Genomic DNA, 14399 nt, shown 5'->3' with positions numbered 1-14399 from the left:
AAGGTGTGAATGTGGGCTCTGGATGGAGGACGGCTGCCTGGGGAGGAGGACCAAGTTTTGCACTTGAGCAGGGGTGGTGATGGTGTGGCCTGTTGATTCTGAGAAGAAACTCTAACTGGTTTCCAGAAAGGCATCTTAGGGAGGGATGGGGTGCAGGGGGTCCTCCCAGCAGCATCTTCTCCCGGGGCACTGTGGGGGACACCACAGCTGCTTGGGGGAGGGAGCAGGGGCTTTCCTCCTTGCCTCCTGTCCCCTCGCTGGACTGGGGTGACAGATCAGAAAAGACAGCTCAACTTGGCATTGGTGATGGAGAGACAGGAGTCCCAGAACTTCTTGTCTTGGGGCCTGGAAGGGGAGCCAGAGCCAGGGACAGTGAGTAGAGGAAGGGGTGGAAGTAGGCTAGCTGGTGGCACTGCAGGAGCCCTGCGACCCAGCTTCCTCTTCTCCCACCACCTGCAGATGGTAACTGTGTTTCCAGCAGATACGGATGGGCAAGACGGGAGGTGGCAGCAGGAACACCCTACACTGTTTCCCAATGGTGGGCTGCAGAGCTCACCTGAGCTGCCCTACTGACCTGTCCTCTCCCTGCCCTGCCCAGCCAACCCAAGCTCCCCGCTGTGGGGACACTGCTCTGGTGGACCGCTGCACCCCACTTGAAAGTCCTTACAGCCCAGTGAGTCCTGTTGGGCCAGCAAGGTCCAAACCCAGGTCACCCTGCCTCCTACCTCAACGGCCGCCCCGGCATCACGCTGCAAAAACAATTATCTGGATCATCTTTATGGGGCTTAAGCTTGGGTGGGAGCAGATGGGGCATGAGCTGCGGATTTGGGGTTGGGTATCTGCTCCCCCCGCCCACACCCCAGTCTCCTAAAAAGCCTTCTCTGTCACGGGGCCGGGGCAGAGGCCAGCAGAGACAGGGACGGGGCCCAGGGGAGGGGAGCACGGACCATGATGGACCAGGAAGAGGAGGATGGGGGCTCGGCTGCCTGCGACAAGGTAAGCAGGCCCTGCCCCCACACCGCCTCCAACTCAAGGGCCCATGAATGACACGACTAATTAGTCTGTATGGCACCTAATTAGCAAGGGGGTCTCCTGGGACCCCTGACCCAATTGCTGCTCAAGATGGTGCAGGTGGTGGGAGGGTCCGGGGGTCTATAACCCAAACCCAGGGCAAGGGTCAGGGTTCTCAGCGCCGACCCGGTGAGGTGGGGGATGCTGGGATTCGGGAGCGGCCTCTGGAACGTTCCCCTGGCTCGCATCCCAGCCCCCAGGCCACCAGGCAGTCAGGCCCTAATCTAGGACGGCAGGATGCTGGCCCGGGCACCTCTCCCTTGAGGCAGCATCACGTGAAGTGGCCCTGCTGGAAGGGTCCCTGGGCTGGGGTTGGGAAGGAGACTTGTCTCATTCAGAGCAGCTCTGCAGAGCAGCACATTGGAGGGGACCATGGTGAGCGCCACGGAGGAAGGCAGGGCAGGCCCGGGGTCAGGTGGCAGCCGGCTGGTGAGGAGGGGAGTGGAGGGGTCTCCCAGCTGACGGGCCAGCTGGACTGAGTCTGTCTGTCCCCCAGGCAGGCTCCCCGGACCAGGAGGGCTTCTTCAACTTGCTGAGCCACGTGCAGGGCGGCCGGATGGAGGAGCAGCGCTGCTCACTGCAGGCGGGGCCGGGCCCAACCTCCGAGAGTGGTGAGACTGGGCAGGGGGTGTAGGGCAGCGGGTGTGATGTCTGAGGGGTGTGAATGGGCACGAGGCAAGGGGCTACCTGGGGGACCTATGGGTGAGAGTCAGAAAGTGAGCAGGTAAGTGAAGAGAGATGCCTGTGGGTCTGGGAGCCTGGGGGTTAGCGGGAGAGACAAGCATGCTTCCTGGAGGATGTGAGTTGGGGTGGAGGGGTGGGTTGGGGGCTTCAGCCCGGCTGTGTCCCCTGGAGCCTGAGTTCACCCCTGTGGCCTCTGCTCCATGCAGAGAGTGGCCCTGCCCCCGAGATGGATAGTCTCATGGACATGCTGGCCAGTACCCAGGGCCGCCGCATGGATGACCAGCGTGTGACAGTCAGTGCCCTGCCTGGCTTCCAGCCTTTGGGCCCCAAGGTAAGTGATGGTCTGTGGGGGCTGTAGAGAGACCAGACAGGCTGAGCCCTCTCACCCTGCCTCCCACCCCCGGGCAGGAGTGCGTGGGGCCCCACCCCAACCTCTGTTCATCACATGTTCCTGGGAGCTGTGCCTGGAAGAAGCGCCCGCCCTGGGCCCCTGCTGGTCACAAGGCCGATCCAATACCCCAGCTCAGAGGGAGGACGAAGGCCCAGACAGGGCTGAGATGGGACCAAGGTCATGCAGGGGGCATGTAGAAGTCAAAGCCATGGTGGGAACCCAATGGTCCTGCCCCCAAGTCTGAGAGCTTCAAGGAGGCCAGAGAGAATAGACACTCCCCCTTCCTGGGAAGACTCCCCTAGGGTGGAGGGACACATCTGTCACCACTGTGTCTATGTCACACGTACTCAACCACAGCTTGGGTTCTGACCAAGATCCCAGTGAGATCCCCAAGACCCACCAGCTTCCACCCAAATGCCACCCCAAATATTGAGTAACTACGAGACACAGAAGCTCAGGGATGGTGAGGGAAGATGGGGCAGGGCAGGGCGTGGGTGGCCACCTGCACCCTCCTTCCAATGTTTATGTCCCCTCTGACCAGTCCCTCCCTCTGCCTGACCCCGTCTTCATCCACAGGATGGAGCGCAGAAACGAGCCGGGACCCTCAGCCCCCAACCCCTCCTCACCCCTCAGGACCCGACTGCTCTCAGCTTCCGTCGGAACAGCAGCCCCCAGCCCCAGACACAAGCCCCCTGAGGGCCTGAGGCATCCTGGGCCCCACGTGGCCCCCGAAAGCAGACAATAAAACACTTCCACGAGTGACAAAAGAATTGTGTGTGTGTAATTTTATGGGTGGAAGGGCTAGGACTCAGGCACTTGGAGGTCTCAGGAGCTCTGCTGGGCAGCACGAAGGAGCTTCTCCTCTCGCTGTTTCCGTATTCTCTCTTTGAATTCTTCTAGCTCTTGGCGCTGGGGAAGTGGGCGGGGTGGGAAGGAAGGAGGGGCATACACACCTCAGGGCCTGGACCTCTTTCCCACCACTCTACCCCCTAACCCCCAAGACCATGGCTTGAGCTCAGTGTCTACACTGTGCCAATTACAACCATTGTTCAAGTGAGAACAGCTTCAATCTTCAGGAAAAGGGTAATAAGAAATTCATGTGTCCCTCCACTGTCAGTTCTCTGTCCATGACTGAGGCTAAAATTTTCATTTGAGTCCACCATGGCCACAAGGTCCCAGGGCCCTGCATCCTCTGGTGGGAGGAAGACAATGTGGCTTACCTGGTCCTCCTTCTCAGGTGGCCACAGCTCCCTCTGTAGGGACAAAGTCACAGCTGGAGCCACAAGCTAGAAGCCTCCAGAGCCCTACACCCAGGGCAGGGTTAACCCATGGGAGGCAGACACTGGTCCCCAGCAAGTTGGTGCCCCATTCCCTCCCCAACCCCCTGGAATGAACCCATGACCACTCTCCCTGTGCCCACCTTGCGCTGTATGACATAGTGCTCAAACCACTCTGCCTGATTGGCAATCCAAAACATAGCCACAGGGAAGGTGAGGTAGACGGTCATCTGGAAGGGCAGGGGCAAGATGAGCAAAGCCAGGAATTACTCCCCCTCTCACCCTGTGCAGAGGTTGCTCAAAGCCTGGAAGAGCATCCTCTGGCAGAGACCAGGGGTGCCTCCCCAGAACCCCTGCCAAGAACCCCACCAAGGGTACAGAAGCCACACACCTTAAAGTCTAGCCCCCATAATCCAAAAGCTCTTATTGCTAAAAGCCACCCCCTCCCCAAGTCTGGAAGGCTTCCTCTCAAAGAAGGACACACACACACACACACACACACACGCACACTCACCAGCCCCAGGCGCACAAGAGCTCATACTACAATAAAGGTATCTCTTTGAAACCTCATTATCCCACCCTCCAGTCAGATCCTGGAGCAACCCCAGATCCAGAAGGCCTCATTCTTCAGTCTACTGTCCTAAGCCTAGGAGTCTGCCTATCAAAGAGACGCACACACACTGTAAGTCCAAGAGCTCCCCCAGGGTCTGAAGGCTTCCTCCTTAGAGCCCCCTTCCCAGATCACCCCTCTCGGAGGGCTTTCCTCACATCAGCCTTCTCAGAGCCCCGAACCCAACCCCCCCCCCCCCCGAGTTTCCAACCATAAAAGTTCCCTTTCAAATCTCAGGAGCTTTCGTCCCAGAACGCCCTCTCTCCGAGGCCCCACTTTTCAGAGCCTCCTCCTCCTCCTCCAGAAAAACCCGGCGCCAGCCGTCCAACCACTCGGGTGCTCACTGACCCGAAACACCTCCAGCTTCACCCCCATCTTGCTCCTCCGAGGCTTCAACGCCGCTTCCGCCCAAAGCCAACCAAGCAGCAACACAGCAGCTCATTGGGAGTCCGAGGGCTCCACTACTGAACCTGATTGGTCCGAGGAGCTACAGAGTAACGTCATCATCGGGCGCTTCTCTGCCTCCGGTATCTGGCAAAAGTCAACAACGCAGGCCGCGCAGTCGGGAAGGGTTCAGCCAATAGGAAATGAGTCTAGCTTGAGAAGGCGGGCCTTCAGCCTAGACGTCATTATCACGCGACTCCTGCCCGTACCTGGAGAGCCAGGAAAATGGTGGTGATAGCGCGACAGTCAAGGCCCGAGCGGCCGGACCTTGTCTTCGTGAGTCCGCGGCGGCGTTGAGGGTGGCCCGCGTCGGGGCATCGGGGCCTGGGTGCCTTGAGGGGATGGAGCCTGGTCTCCCGGGGGATCTAGGCCAAAGCTGCGTTGGCATGAGAGCAGCGGGACCCTTACGGGCCAGAGACGCGAACTAAGCTGGTCAAGAGCAAAGGTCTGGTGTCGGAGCTTAGGTGGCCTGAGTAAAGAGCTGCTGTCGACGTTAAGGGCTTGGCGTCCTGGGCCTGGGGCGGAGATGGGAACGCGAAGGGAGTAGGAGGGAAAGGAGACACACGTATCTAAATCTTGAGAGGACTGGTGTTTGAAGTAAAGGCCTGGTGACCAGTGTAGGGCTCTGGTTTCAGTGGTAAAGTCTTGGTGTGTTAGGTAACGGTCTCGGTCTGGTCCTGAGCGTTATAGTTTCCGGGATAAAGGCTTCGTATCCGGGCGAGGGGAACCCTGGAGTCAGAAGTAGAGACCTGGTGATGTGGAGCTGATCAGGCGATGGCCAGTGGAATCCTGAAAAGTCAAAGACTTGGTGTTTGGATTAGAGACCTGACATCTTTACTAGATTCTTGGCGTCTAGAGTTAAAGGCTGAGCCTTTTGTTCACACCTTTCCTTCTGAGATAAGGGTCTAGCTTCTGAGTCCTGCGGCAGAGTTGAGCTAGACTCTGGCTAGTGGGAGCCGGAAGTCCCAGAGGTCTGGTGTCTGGGAAGAGGCACGTTGTGAGGAAGAAAGGCTTGGTGTCTAGGGCAGAGGCCTGGCGTCGGACCAGGGTGTTAGTGTCTAAAAAGTGGTGGTCTAGGTCAGAAAGGTGGTAGCTTGATTCTGAGGGCCAGAATAGTGATGTTTGGGTGACAGTCCCATGTCGGCTTAGGACCCTGTGACTGAGGAGTCTGATGATCTGGGTCAGATTGTAGGCAGTAGAATTCTGAGGGGTAGAAGTCTAGACCAGAGTCCTGGTATCTGGGCGTCTGGTGACCAGGCTCCAACTGTGGGGAATGGGATCTGGGACATGGGTAGAAGTCTGGAGTTTGGAGCTGAATGGTGCCGGGCTCAGGCTCTGAGGGCAGGTCTGTCTTTTCTCCACACCCCGGCCCTGGCAGGAGGAAGAGGACCTTCCCTATGAGGAGGAAATCATGCGGAACCAGTTCTCCGTCAAATGCTGGCTCCGCTACATCGAGTTCAAACAGGGTGCCCCGAAGCCCAGGCTCAATCAGCTGTATGAACGGGCACTAAAGCTGCTGCCCTGCAGGTGGGAATGGCGACAGCTGCCCTGCCCGCTTCAGCCCCACCCCGCTTTGCCCAGTCATACCAGAACCAGCTAGTAGAAGTAGGACCCAGATGATTGCTATGTGTTACATCACCGAATATACGTCCTGTGATGAGTTCACATTTTCCCTGATGTCCCAAACCTGTCCCCCCATCACAGAGACTTGTCACCCCTCCCCAGGCCCCTTCTCCCAGCACTTGCCTCATGGGGCAGGGTTCTGGGGTCCATAAAGCTGACCATTCATTGTCCACCTGTCCCCCAGCTACAAACTCTGGTACCGATACCTGAAGGCACGCCGGGCACAGGTGAAGCATCGCTGTGTGACTGACCCCGCCTATGAAGATGTCAACAACTGCCATGAGAGGGCATTTGTATTCATGCACAAGGTGTGGGTGAGGTGTGGCTGGGCCAGGGGATGAGTGGGGAGGCAGACAGAGCAGGGGGTTGGAGTCCTGTTGCCTCTGCTCACACAAGGTTGAGCTGGACTTAGTTCCAGTGGGGCAGGGGTTCTGGGTCCCACTGCAGTGGACATCTGGTGTCTTTGTGGCCCAGCTGTGGTGCCAGCAGCTCCAACCCTGCCTCTCCCCACACCTCCAGATGCCACGGCTGTGGCTAGATTATTGCCAATTCCTGATGGACCAGGGACGCATCACGCACACCCGCCGCACTTTTGACCGTGCGCTCCGGGCATTGCCCATCACACAGCACTCTCGTATTTGGCCCCTTTACCTGCGCTTCCTGCGCTCACACCCTCTGCCGGAGACTGCTGTGCGGGGCTACCGACGCTTCCTCAAGGTAAGCCCCCGAGAGGATGAGGTGAGGCTCAGGAACTTGGGCCAGCTCCCAGGTCAAGACTTTCCAAAAACTGGCTCGTTGGGACACTAGCCCCATGAGGGATGTCCCCTAACAGACAGGATATGGGAACAAGGCTCTCTGAGACAGACAGGCTTTTGTTTGTGAGTTACTTGTTTATTCTCCAGATAGTTTGCTAACACCTGCTCCATGGTCGTCTTGGCAAAAAGCTGTGCACGATCTGACTGCGTAAACCAGAGTAAAACTGCAACATGGGAGGGCAAGGAAGAGGAGATGTAGACTAGGGGAAAGCATGACAGGTGGGGCTGAGAGTTGAGATCCAGACAATGTGAGGGTGCTGTGCAGTTTTCCCTAACTTAACAACGTTTGTTATGCATTGTGAAATCCTTTGCACAGTGCTGTTTGGGTAGGACACTTGTGATGAAATCAAGGCCTGTCCTGTGCCGGCTGGACCACAGGTGTATAAGCCAGACCAGTTGGTGCTGGGGCTGGAGCATTGGGGCCCAGGCTGGACAAGTATGGCTAAGGCTGGGTCTGCAGGGCTAGCTCTTGCCCAGGAAGTGGTGATTGGCTAATAGGAGGCCGGGAGTGGGAGGGGACACAGTGGTATGTCCCCGTGGCCCCGCTGATGGCTGTCGGGTGGGTTGGTGCCCAGCTGAGCCCCGAGAGCGCCGAGGAGTACATTGAATACCTCAAGTCGAGTGACCGGCTGGACGAGGCGGCACAGCGCCTGGCCACTGTGGTCAATGATGAGCGCTTCGTGTCCAAGGCCGGCAAGTCCAACTACCAGGTGGGCCTTGGGGTGACGGCCGGGCGGGAGGGCTCACTCCCTCGAGCTGTGGCTGACGCTCCTCCCTGCCCCCTGCAGCTGTGGCACGAGCTCTGCGACCTCATCTCCCGGAATCCAGACAAGGTGCAGTCACTCAGCGTGGACGCCATCATCCGCGGGGGCCTCACCCGCTTCACCGACCAGCTGGGCAAGCTCTGGTGCTCGCTGGCCGACTACTATATCCGCAGCGGTCACTTTGAGAAGGTACTCGGGCCCCCGGGGTTCTGCGGCTGGGGCGGGGCCTCCCTCCTTTCTGCTCGTATGCTGGACATGTGCTGCTCAGAGTTGCCTTCCTGGAGGCGGAGGGGAGACGGCCCCGCCAGCAAGCACACCCACCTTAGGTCATCTGGACCTGGGTCTCCCTGGCTGTGGCCTCAGACCCACTTTAGCTTGAGTGTCCTCATTGGCAAAAGGATGGTGTCGGTCGCTCCCTTACCTCCCAGGACTCAGGCACTGAGTGGGTGTCTGGTGTGAGGGTCACTCCTGAGGTGCTGATGTTACTGTCAGTGTCTGTGTTGGCTTGTTCTCATCATCAGGCAGTGGCGAGCAAGCTTGGGAGCTGGGGGGGCGGATTCCAGAAGTCTCTGGAAGGTTGCTGCCAGGTTGGGGGGTGGGAGGGGCGGGGAAGCGGAGGCTGTCAGGGCTGGAGCAGACTGAGAGGAAGGAGCTGTATTTGGGGCCCAGAGAGGGCGGTGAAGGACTGGGTAAGGGGGAGCCCTGCAGGCCTAGGAGGGGGCCAGCTGTGTCCCATCATGGGGAGCCCACCAGCCAGCTGTGAGCAGGACAGAGGCATGACCAGGTGTGCAGTTTACAAAGACTCTTCAGGCCAACACTTTAAGCAGAATGCACAGGCCAAGGCCGGCAGTAAGAGACTGGCCAGGGGCCTGCTGGAACCAGCTGTCAAGTGGGGACTGAGGGGCAGGGCCAGTTGGGACAGGGGTGGAGTGATGGCCCCTCTTGTTGGGGACACTCCTCATCCCTGCCAGCGCATGTCCTCTCATATGGCCTGTCCCCTTGGGATAGGGGAAGCAGTGATGGGAGAATGTTAGCTGGAGAAGGGGGTCCATCAGGGATGAGGGATACTTCGTGGCAGTAATTGAGCCCTCCAGTGTCACTAATATCAGGAAATGCAAATCAAAACTACAATGAGGTATCACCTCACACAGGTCATAGTGACCATCAGTAAAAAGTCCATAAAATGTTAAGTGCTAGAGAGGGTTGGGGGACAAGGCAGCCCTCCTACACTGCCAGTGGGAATGTCATTTGGTGCAGCCACTATGCAAAGCAGTGTAGAGTTTCCTTAAAAAATTAAAAATAGACTTACCATATGATCCAGCAATCCCACTTCTGCGCATATATCCAGAGAAACTCTTAATTCGAAAAGATACATGCACCCCAATGCTCATAGCAGCCCTATTTACAATAGCCAAGATATGGAAGCAACCTAAATGTCCATCAACAGATGACTGGATAAAGAAATTGTGTGTATATACAATGGAATACTCAGCTGTAAAAAAAGAAATAATACCATTTGTAGCAACATGGATGGACCTAGAGATTATCATACTAAGTCAGACAGAGAAAAGACAAAACCTTGTGATATCACTTATATGTGGAATCTTTAGAGAAATGATACAAATGAACTTATTTATGAAACATAAACAGATTTACAGGCATGGGAAGCAAACTTATGGTTACCAAAGGGAAAAGTGGTGGAGAAGGGATAAATCAGGAGTTTGGAATTAGCAGATACAAAGTACTGTATATAAAATAGATTAACAATAAGGTCTTACTGTTTAGCACAGGGAACTACATTCAATGTCTCGTAATAACCTATAATGAAGAAGAACGTGAAGGATATACATATATATGACTGAGTTACCACCCTGGACACCAGAAACTAACACCACATTGTGAATCAAGTATACTTCAATTAAAAAAGTAGTGAAAGTAGTCATAATTGAGCCCTCCATGGCAACCTGAGGTTAGGGTCCCTGCACGGTGGCAGGTCAGTGGGTGGCAGGCCCTTTCTGCATCTCACTCGAGTCCCACGGTGACTGCAGAAGGGGCTGTCGCTCTCAGTTTACTGATGAGCTGAGGCCCCCAGATCACTCCAGCAGGGAAGGGGCGGGTAGGGCTCCTGCCGGGGCCGTATGCTGCAGAAGCTGGGCAGGCCCCAGGGAAAGGCCCTGCAGGGCTTCCACTTTGGGTCTATTGCCAAGGACAGTGCTGCTGGATGCCCTGTGTCCATGTGGTACGCACACGTGCCTCTCCCCCGCCGGCTTTTTCCTGACTGTCCTCCCTGTCCCCTCAGGCTCGGGATGTGTATGAGGAAGCCATCCGGACGGTGATGACCGTGCGGGACTTCACCCAGGTGTTTGACAGCTATGCCCAGTTTGAGGAAAGCATGATCGCGGCGAAGATGGAGACTGCCTCGGAGCTGGGGCGGGAGGAGGAGGGTGAGCAGGAGGGTGGGCCGTAGGGGTCGGGGGAGGCCAGAGTGGCTGGCCAGGGGAGACCTGGGTCTCCGGGTCAGTTAGAGGCCATCAGGGAGGGAGCCTGAATGGACGGTGCGGGTGGGGTCCTGGCGAGTTGACACGACTGGGGACACATCTCAGGCTTGGGCTGGACCCTGGTAGGAAGCGGTGGCCCAGGCCAGAGCTTGACAAGGAAGGAAGGCTGAGGGGAATGAGGGTTGCTGGAGGGGTTTCCAGAGTAGCTGAGGCCAGGGGCAAGTGTTTGGTCAGGATAGCCCTGGGGCAACTCAGTTGGTACCTGAGGGGAGGGAGTGCCGGAATGGACAGTGGGGGACCTGGGGGCAGGAAGAGAGAGAGCAGAGAGACGGAGGAGGCTGCATGCTGAGACCCTCCCGTCTGTTCCCGGCCCTCCCTGGGGGTCCCAGATGACGTGGACCTGGAGCTGCGCCTGGCCCGCTTCGAGCAGCTCATCAGCCGGCGGCCCCTGCTCCTCAACAGCGTCCTGCTGCGTCAGAACCCACACCACGTGCACGAGTGGCACAAGCGCGTGGCCCTGCACCAGGGCCGCCCCCGGGAGGTGCGTGACGGCCCACCCCTGAGCCGCATTCCCCTCCCCAGCTAGGGCCCCAGTCCCGCCTGACCCGGCCCCTCCTGTGCAGATCATCAACACGTACACGGAGGCCGTGCAGACGGTGGACCCCTTCAAGGCCACAGGCAAGCCCCACACGCTGTGGGTCGCGTTTGCCAAGTTTTATGAGGACAACGGGCAGCTGGATGACGTGAGTGCTGGGTGTGCATGTTGCCCGTGCGTGAATGCAGTTGCCTCCTCCGCAGAGCACTTGCCGGGGGGCAGGGTCTCAGCCTGGCCTCTGCCACCCCGGCAGGCCCGCATCATCCTGGAGAAAGCCACCAAGGTGAGCTTCAAGCAGGTGGACGACCTAGCCAGCGTGTGGTGCGAGTGTGGCGAACTGGAGCTCCGGCACGAGAACTACGACCAGGCCCTGCGGCTGCTGCGGGTGAGCACAGGCCCAGGGTGGGGTGGGGTCCCCCTCGGGGTGTGCAGCTGGGGCCTGGACGCCCCAGAACACTTCCCCCTGCCGTCCCTGCAGAAGGCAACGGCGCTGCCTGCCCGCCGCGCCGAGTACTTCGATGGCTCGGAGCCCGTGCAGAACCGCGTGTACAAGTCTCTGAAGGTGTGGTCGATGCTGGCCGACCTGGAGGAGAGCCTCGGCACCTTCCAGGTGAGCCATGGGCCAGGAGGGGACCCCCGCCCGGGGTGGGGCCCCTGACTCAGCCCCAGGACATACTGTGACCCGCCCCCTCCTGGCAGTCCACCAAGGCCGTGTATGACCGCATCCTGGACCTGCGCATCGCCACGCCCCAGATCGTCATCAACTACGCCATGTTCCTGGAGGAGCACAAGTACTTTGAGGAGAGCTTCAAGGTGAGGGGGTCCCGGGAGGCACTGTCCCCTACCCGGCACCTTGGGCACTGGGTTAGTCTGCTCAGACTGCTGTGGCGAAGTATCGCCAACCGGGTAGCTTGAACAACAGAGGTGGACTTTCCCGGTCCTGGAGGCAGGAGCCTGAGCTCCCAGTGTCGGCAGGGTTGGTCTCTCCTGAGATCTCTCTCCTTGGCTTATGAAGGCCGCCTTCCCTCTCGTGGTCATCTCTGCGCATGTCTGGTGTTTCTCTGTGTGCCCAGACCTTCTCTTACAGGGATTACAGTTGTATTGGGACAGGGTTTACCCTGATGATCTCATTTTAATCTAGTTATCTCTTTAAAGACCTCATTTCCAATACAGCCTCATCCTGAGGTCCTGGGGTCAGGGCTTCAACACTAACTTGAGAGAACGCAGGTCAGCCCGTCGCAGCCACAGTCTCTCCTGTGTCTGTGGGGTGGGGGTGGGGGTGCCATGTAGATGTGTGGGGGCTGTCCCTGCCCTGCTGCTCAGGTGATGGGATGCAGGCACGTGGTGTGTTTTATGTGTGCGTCTATGTGTCCACGTGGTGAGGCCCTGCACCGCTGCCCAAGGTTTTGGTTGTATGCATTTGGGGACTGGCATCTACACGGTCCAGGTGGTCGTACACATGTGTGTGTGCTGCCCCTTTGCCTGAGTGGGTGAACCTCTCCCAGGGCACTGGGCTCCAGTGTCTGCAGATCTGAGGATCCCCCCACTTCAGTCGTAATGTCACCTACTAGTGAGCCCTAGTCCAGCTGTCTTTGGGGTCCTTGCTGCTGAAGGGGGCTGGCAGGGAGCGAACAGACCTTCGTGGCTGTACCAGGACTGCATGACCATGACTGCAGGGAGGAGCCCAACGGGAGGAGTGGACAGGCAAGGGGCTGCTTACCGAGCCTGGAGGAGATGGGCAGTCTCCGGGCAGACAGGCTGCCAGAGGGTCTCCCCCTGTGGACTCGCACACAACTCCCCCTCTCCTGGCAGGCGTATGAGCGTGGCATTTCGCTGTTCAAGTGGCCCAACGTGTCTGACATCTGGAGCACCTACCTGACCAAATTCATTGCCCGCTACGGGGGCCGAAAGCTGGAGCGGGCACGGGACCTCTTTGAACAGGCACTGGACGGCTGCCCTCCCAAATACGCAAAGAGTGAGGAGGGCCAGGCCGGCTCGGCAGAGGGCGTGGGGGGTGGGGCGAGGCGGGCCCAGCAGTGACCTCCTGCAAGCCCCCGCCTGCGTCTTGTTCCATGGCAGCACTGTACCTGCTGTACGCGCAGCTGGAGGAGGAGTGGGGCCTGGCCCGGCACGCCATGGCTGTGTACGAGCGCGCCACCAGGGCCGTGGAGCCTGCCCAGCAGTACGACATGTTCAACATCTACATCAAGCGGGCGGCCGAGATCTACGGAGTCACCCACACCCGCAGCATCTATCAGAAGGCCATTGAGGTGCCCCCTACAAGGGGTGGGACGGGGTGCTGGGGGACCCTCGGGGAGAGAAGGGGTCCTGCTGGCAGGGGATCTGAGCACGCCCTGTGCACAGCGGCTGGGGGAGCCCGTCAGCCTGGAGACCAGCTCAGTGTTCTGGGAACCACCTGAGCTCCCCCAAAGGGGTAGCCCCTCCTGCCTCACATCGTGCCCCCACCCCGATTGCCCAGGTGCTGTCGGATGAGCATGCCCGGGAGATGTGCCTGCGGTTCGCTGACATGGAGTGCAAGCTCGGGGAGATCGACCGTGCCCGGGCCATCTACAGCTTCTGCTCGCAGATCTGTGACCCCCGGGTAGGGCCGGGCCGGGCCAGGCCAGCGGTGTGGGAGGTGCCGCTGAGCCGGCTGGCTCACGCCTGTTTTCCCACCGCCCCTTGGCAGACGACAGGGGCGTTCTGGCAGACGTGGAAGGACTTCGAGGTCCGGCACGGCAACGAGGACACCATCCGGGAGATGCTGCGCATCCGCCGCAGCGTGCAGGCCACATACAACACGCAGGTCAACTTCATGGCCTCCCAGATGCTCAAGGTGTCGGGCAGCGCCACAGGCACCGGTGAGCTGCTGCGGCCCAGCAGTGGCCTCCTGGGTCTGGGTGCCTCGGGCACAGACTGGGGACACCCAGCAGCACCCAGAGCGAGGCAGGCGCATAAGGCAGTGGCCTGAGCGTGGCTGAGGACAGCCCAGCTGTGTGTCTGACCCCCATGCTTTCCCCAGTGTCCGACCTCGCCCCCGGGCAGAGTGGCATGGATGACATGAAGCTGCTGGAGCAGCGGGCCGAACAGCTGGCAGCCGAGGCCGAGCGTGACCAGCCCTCGCGGGCCCAGAGCAAGATCCTGTTTGTGAGGTGAGGGTGGGGGCCTGAGGCCTGGCAGGGCGCCAGCCTGCTCTTCTTCCTGGGTGGGTGGGGGGCAGCAGGGGAGGTGCAGGGAGGCTGTGGGGGTGCTGGGCCCAGCTGAGCAGTGTGGCTCTCTCCCCCGCCTGCCCCCCTGCCCCAGGAGCGACGCCTCCCGGGAGGAGCTGGCCGAGCTGGCGCAGCAGGCTAACCCGGAGGAGATAGAGCTGGGTGAGGACGAGGACGAGGACGAGATGGACCTGGAGCCCAACGGTAGGAGGCCAGGCAGCCAGGCAGGGTGGTGGGTGGAGGCAGGGGCGGGAGCGTGACCGTGTCCTCTTTGTCCTCTCCCCTAGAGGTGCGGCTGGAGCAGCAGAGCGTACCAGCCGCCGTGTTCGGGAGCCTGAAGGAAGACTGATTCCCACCGCCCCCCTCAGCCACCAGCCCCCCAACCCCCAATGAAGCTTGTTTGTACGTTAAGGTCTGA

The 14399-nt window shown here is 59.3% G+C and overlaps 3 protein-coding genes across 3 annotated transcripts; 2 read left to right on the top strand and 1 right to left on the bottom strand.

Annotated features, from left to right (window-relative positions):
* The first annotated feature begins 948 nt into the window (after positions 1-948).
* On the top strand, positions 949-2905 carry PCP2 (Purkinje cell protein 2). Its single transcript, XM_031437101.2, has 4 exons — positions 949-996; positions 1568-1682; positions 1962-2086; positions 2723-2905. The coding sequence occupies exons 1-4, from the start codon at positions 949-951 to the stop codon at positions 2840-2842; spliced, it is 408 nt and encodes a 135-aa protein (XP_031292961.2). The 3' UTR covers positions 2843-2905.
* On the bottom strand, positions 2906-4491 carry LOC105087563 (protein PET100 homolog, mitochondrial). The gene is made up of 4 exons (XM_010978245.3): positions 4382-4491; positions 3567-3653; positions 3367-3399; positions 2906-3055 (listed from the first exon to the last, which is right to left on the bottom strand). Exons 1-4 carry the CDS (start codon positions 4406-4408, stop codon positions 2972-2974), a joined length of 231 nt encoding a protein of 76 aa, XP_010976547.1. The 5' UTR covers positions 4409-4491; the 3' UTR covers positions 2906-2971.
* Positions 4492-4622: 131 nt separating this feature from the next.
* XAB2 (XPA binding protein 2) lies at positions 4623-14392 on the top strand. The gene is made up of 19 exons (XM_010978243.3): positions 4623-4753; positions 5856-6004; positions 6285-6408; positions 6620-6817; positions 7491-7625; positions 7704-7868; positions 9979-10123; positions 10567-10718; positions 10801-10920; positions 11026-11157; positions 11251-11382; positions 11472-11585; positions 12585-12747; positions 12852-13042; positions 13252-13374; positions 13462-13633; positions 13795-13924; positions 14076-14185; positions 14269-14392. Exons 1-19 carry the CDS (start codon positions 4703-4705, stop codon positions 14328-14330), a joined length of 2568 nt encoding a protein of 855 aa, XP_010976545.1. The 5' UTR covers positions 4623-4702; the 3' UTR covers positions 14331-14392.
* The last annotated feature ends 7 nt before the right edge of the window (positions 14393-14399 follow it).

Source organism: Camelus dromedarius, chromosome 27, assembly GCF_036321535.1.
Source record: "Camelus dromedarius isolate mCamDro1 chromosome 27, mCamDro1.pat, whole genome shotgun sequence".
NCBI classification, from domain to species: Eukaryota; Metazoa; Chordata; class Mammalia; order Artiodactyla; family Camelidae; genus Camelus; species Camelus dromedarius.
This window is presented reverse-complemented; position numbering and strand designations above follow the sequence as displayed.

Bases quoted from the DNA above. Each gene is read 5' to 3' on its own strand.
- LOC105087563 (XM_010978245.3), bottom strand. From the start codon at position 4,408: ATGGGGGTGAAGCTGGAGGTGTTTCGG. The intron at 3,654-4,381 runs GTCAGTGAGCAC...CTGCCCTTCCAG, and splicing joins TGAAGCTGGAGGTGTTTCGG to ATGACCGTCTACCTCACCTT. The intron at 3,400-3,566 runs GTGGGCACAGGG...TTGTCCCTACAG, and splicing joins ACTATGTCATACAGCGCAAG to AGGGAGCTGTGGCCACCTGA.
- XAB2 (XM_010978243.3), top strand. From the start codon at position 4,703: ATGGTGGTGATAGCGCGACAGTCAAGGCCCGAGCGGCCGGACCTTGTC. The intron at 11,586-12,584 runs GTGAGGGGGTCC...CTCTCCTGGCAG, and splicing joins ACTTTGAGGAGAGCTTCAAG to GCGTATGAGCGTGGCATTTC. The intron at 13,634-13,794 runs GTGAGCTGCTGC...TGCTTTCCCCAG, and splicing joins GGGCAGCGCCACAGGCACCG to TGTCCGACCTCGCCCCCGGG.
- PCP2 (XM_031437101.2), top strand. From the start codon at position 949: ATGATGGACCAGGAAGAGGAGGATGGGGGCTCGGCTGCCTGCGACAAG. The intron at 997-1,567 runs GTAAGCAGGCCC...TCTGTCCCCCAG, and splicing joins GCTCGGCTGCCTGCGACAAG to GCAGGCTCCCCGGACCAGGA. The intron at 1,683-1,961 runs GTGAGACTGGGC...TGCTCCATGCAG, and splicing joins GGGCCCAACCTCCGAGAGTG to AGAGTGGCCCTGCCCCCGAG.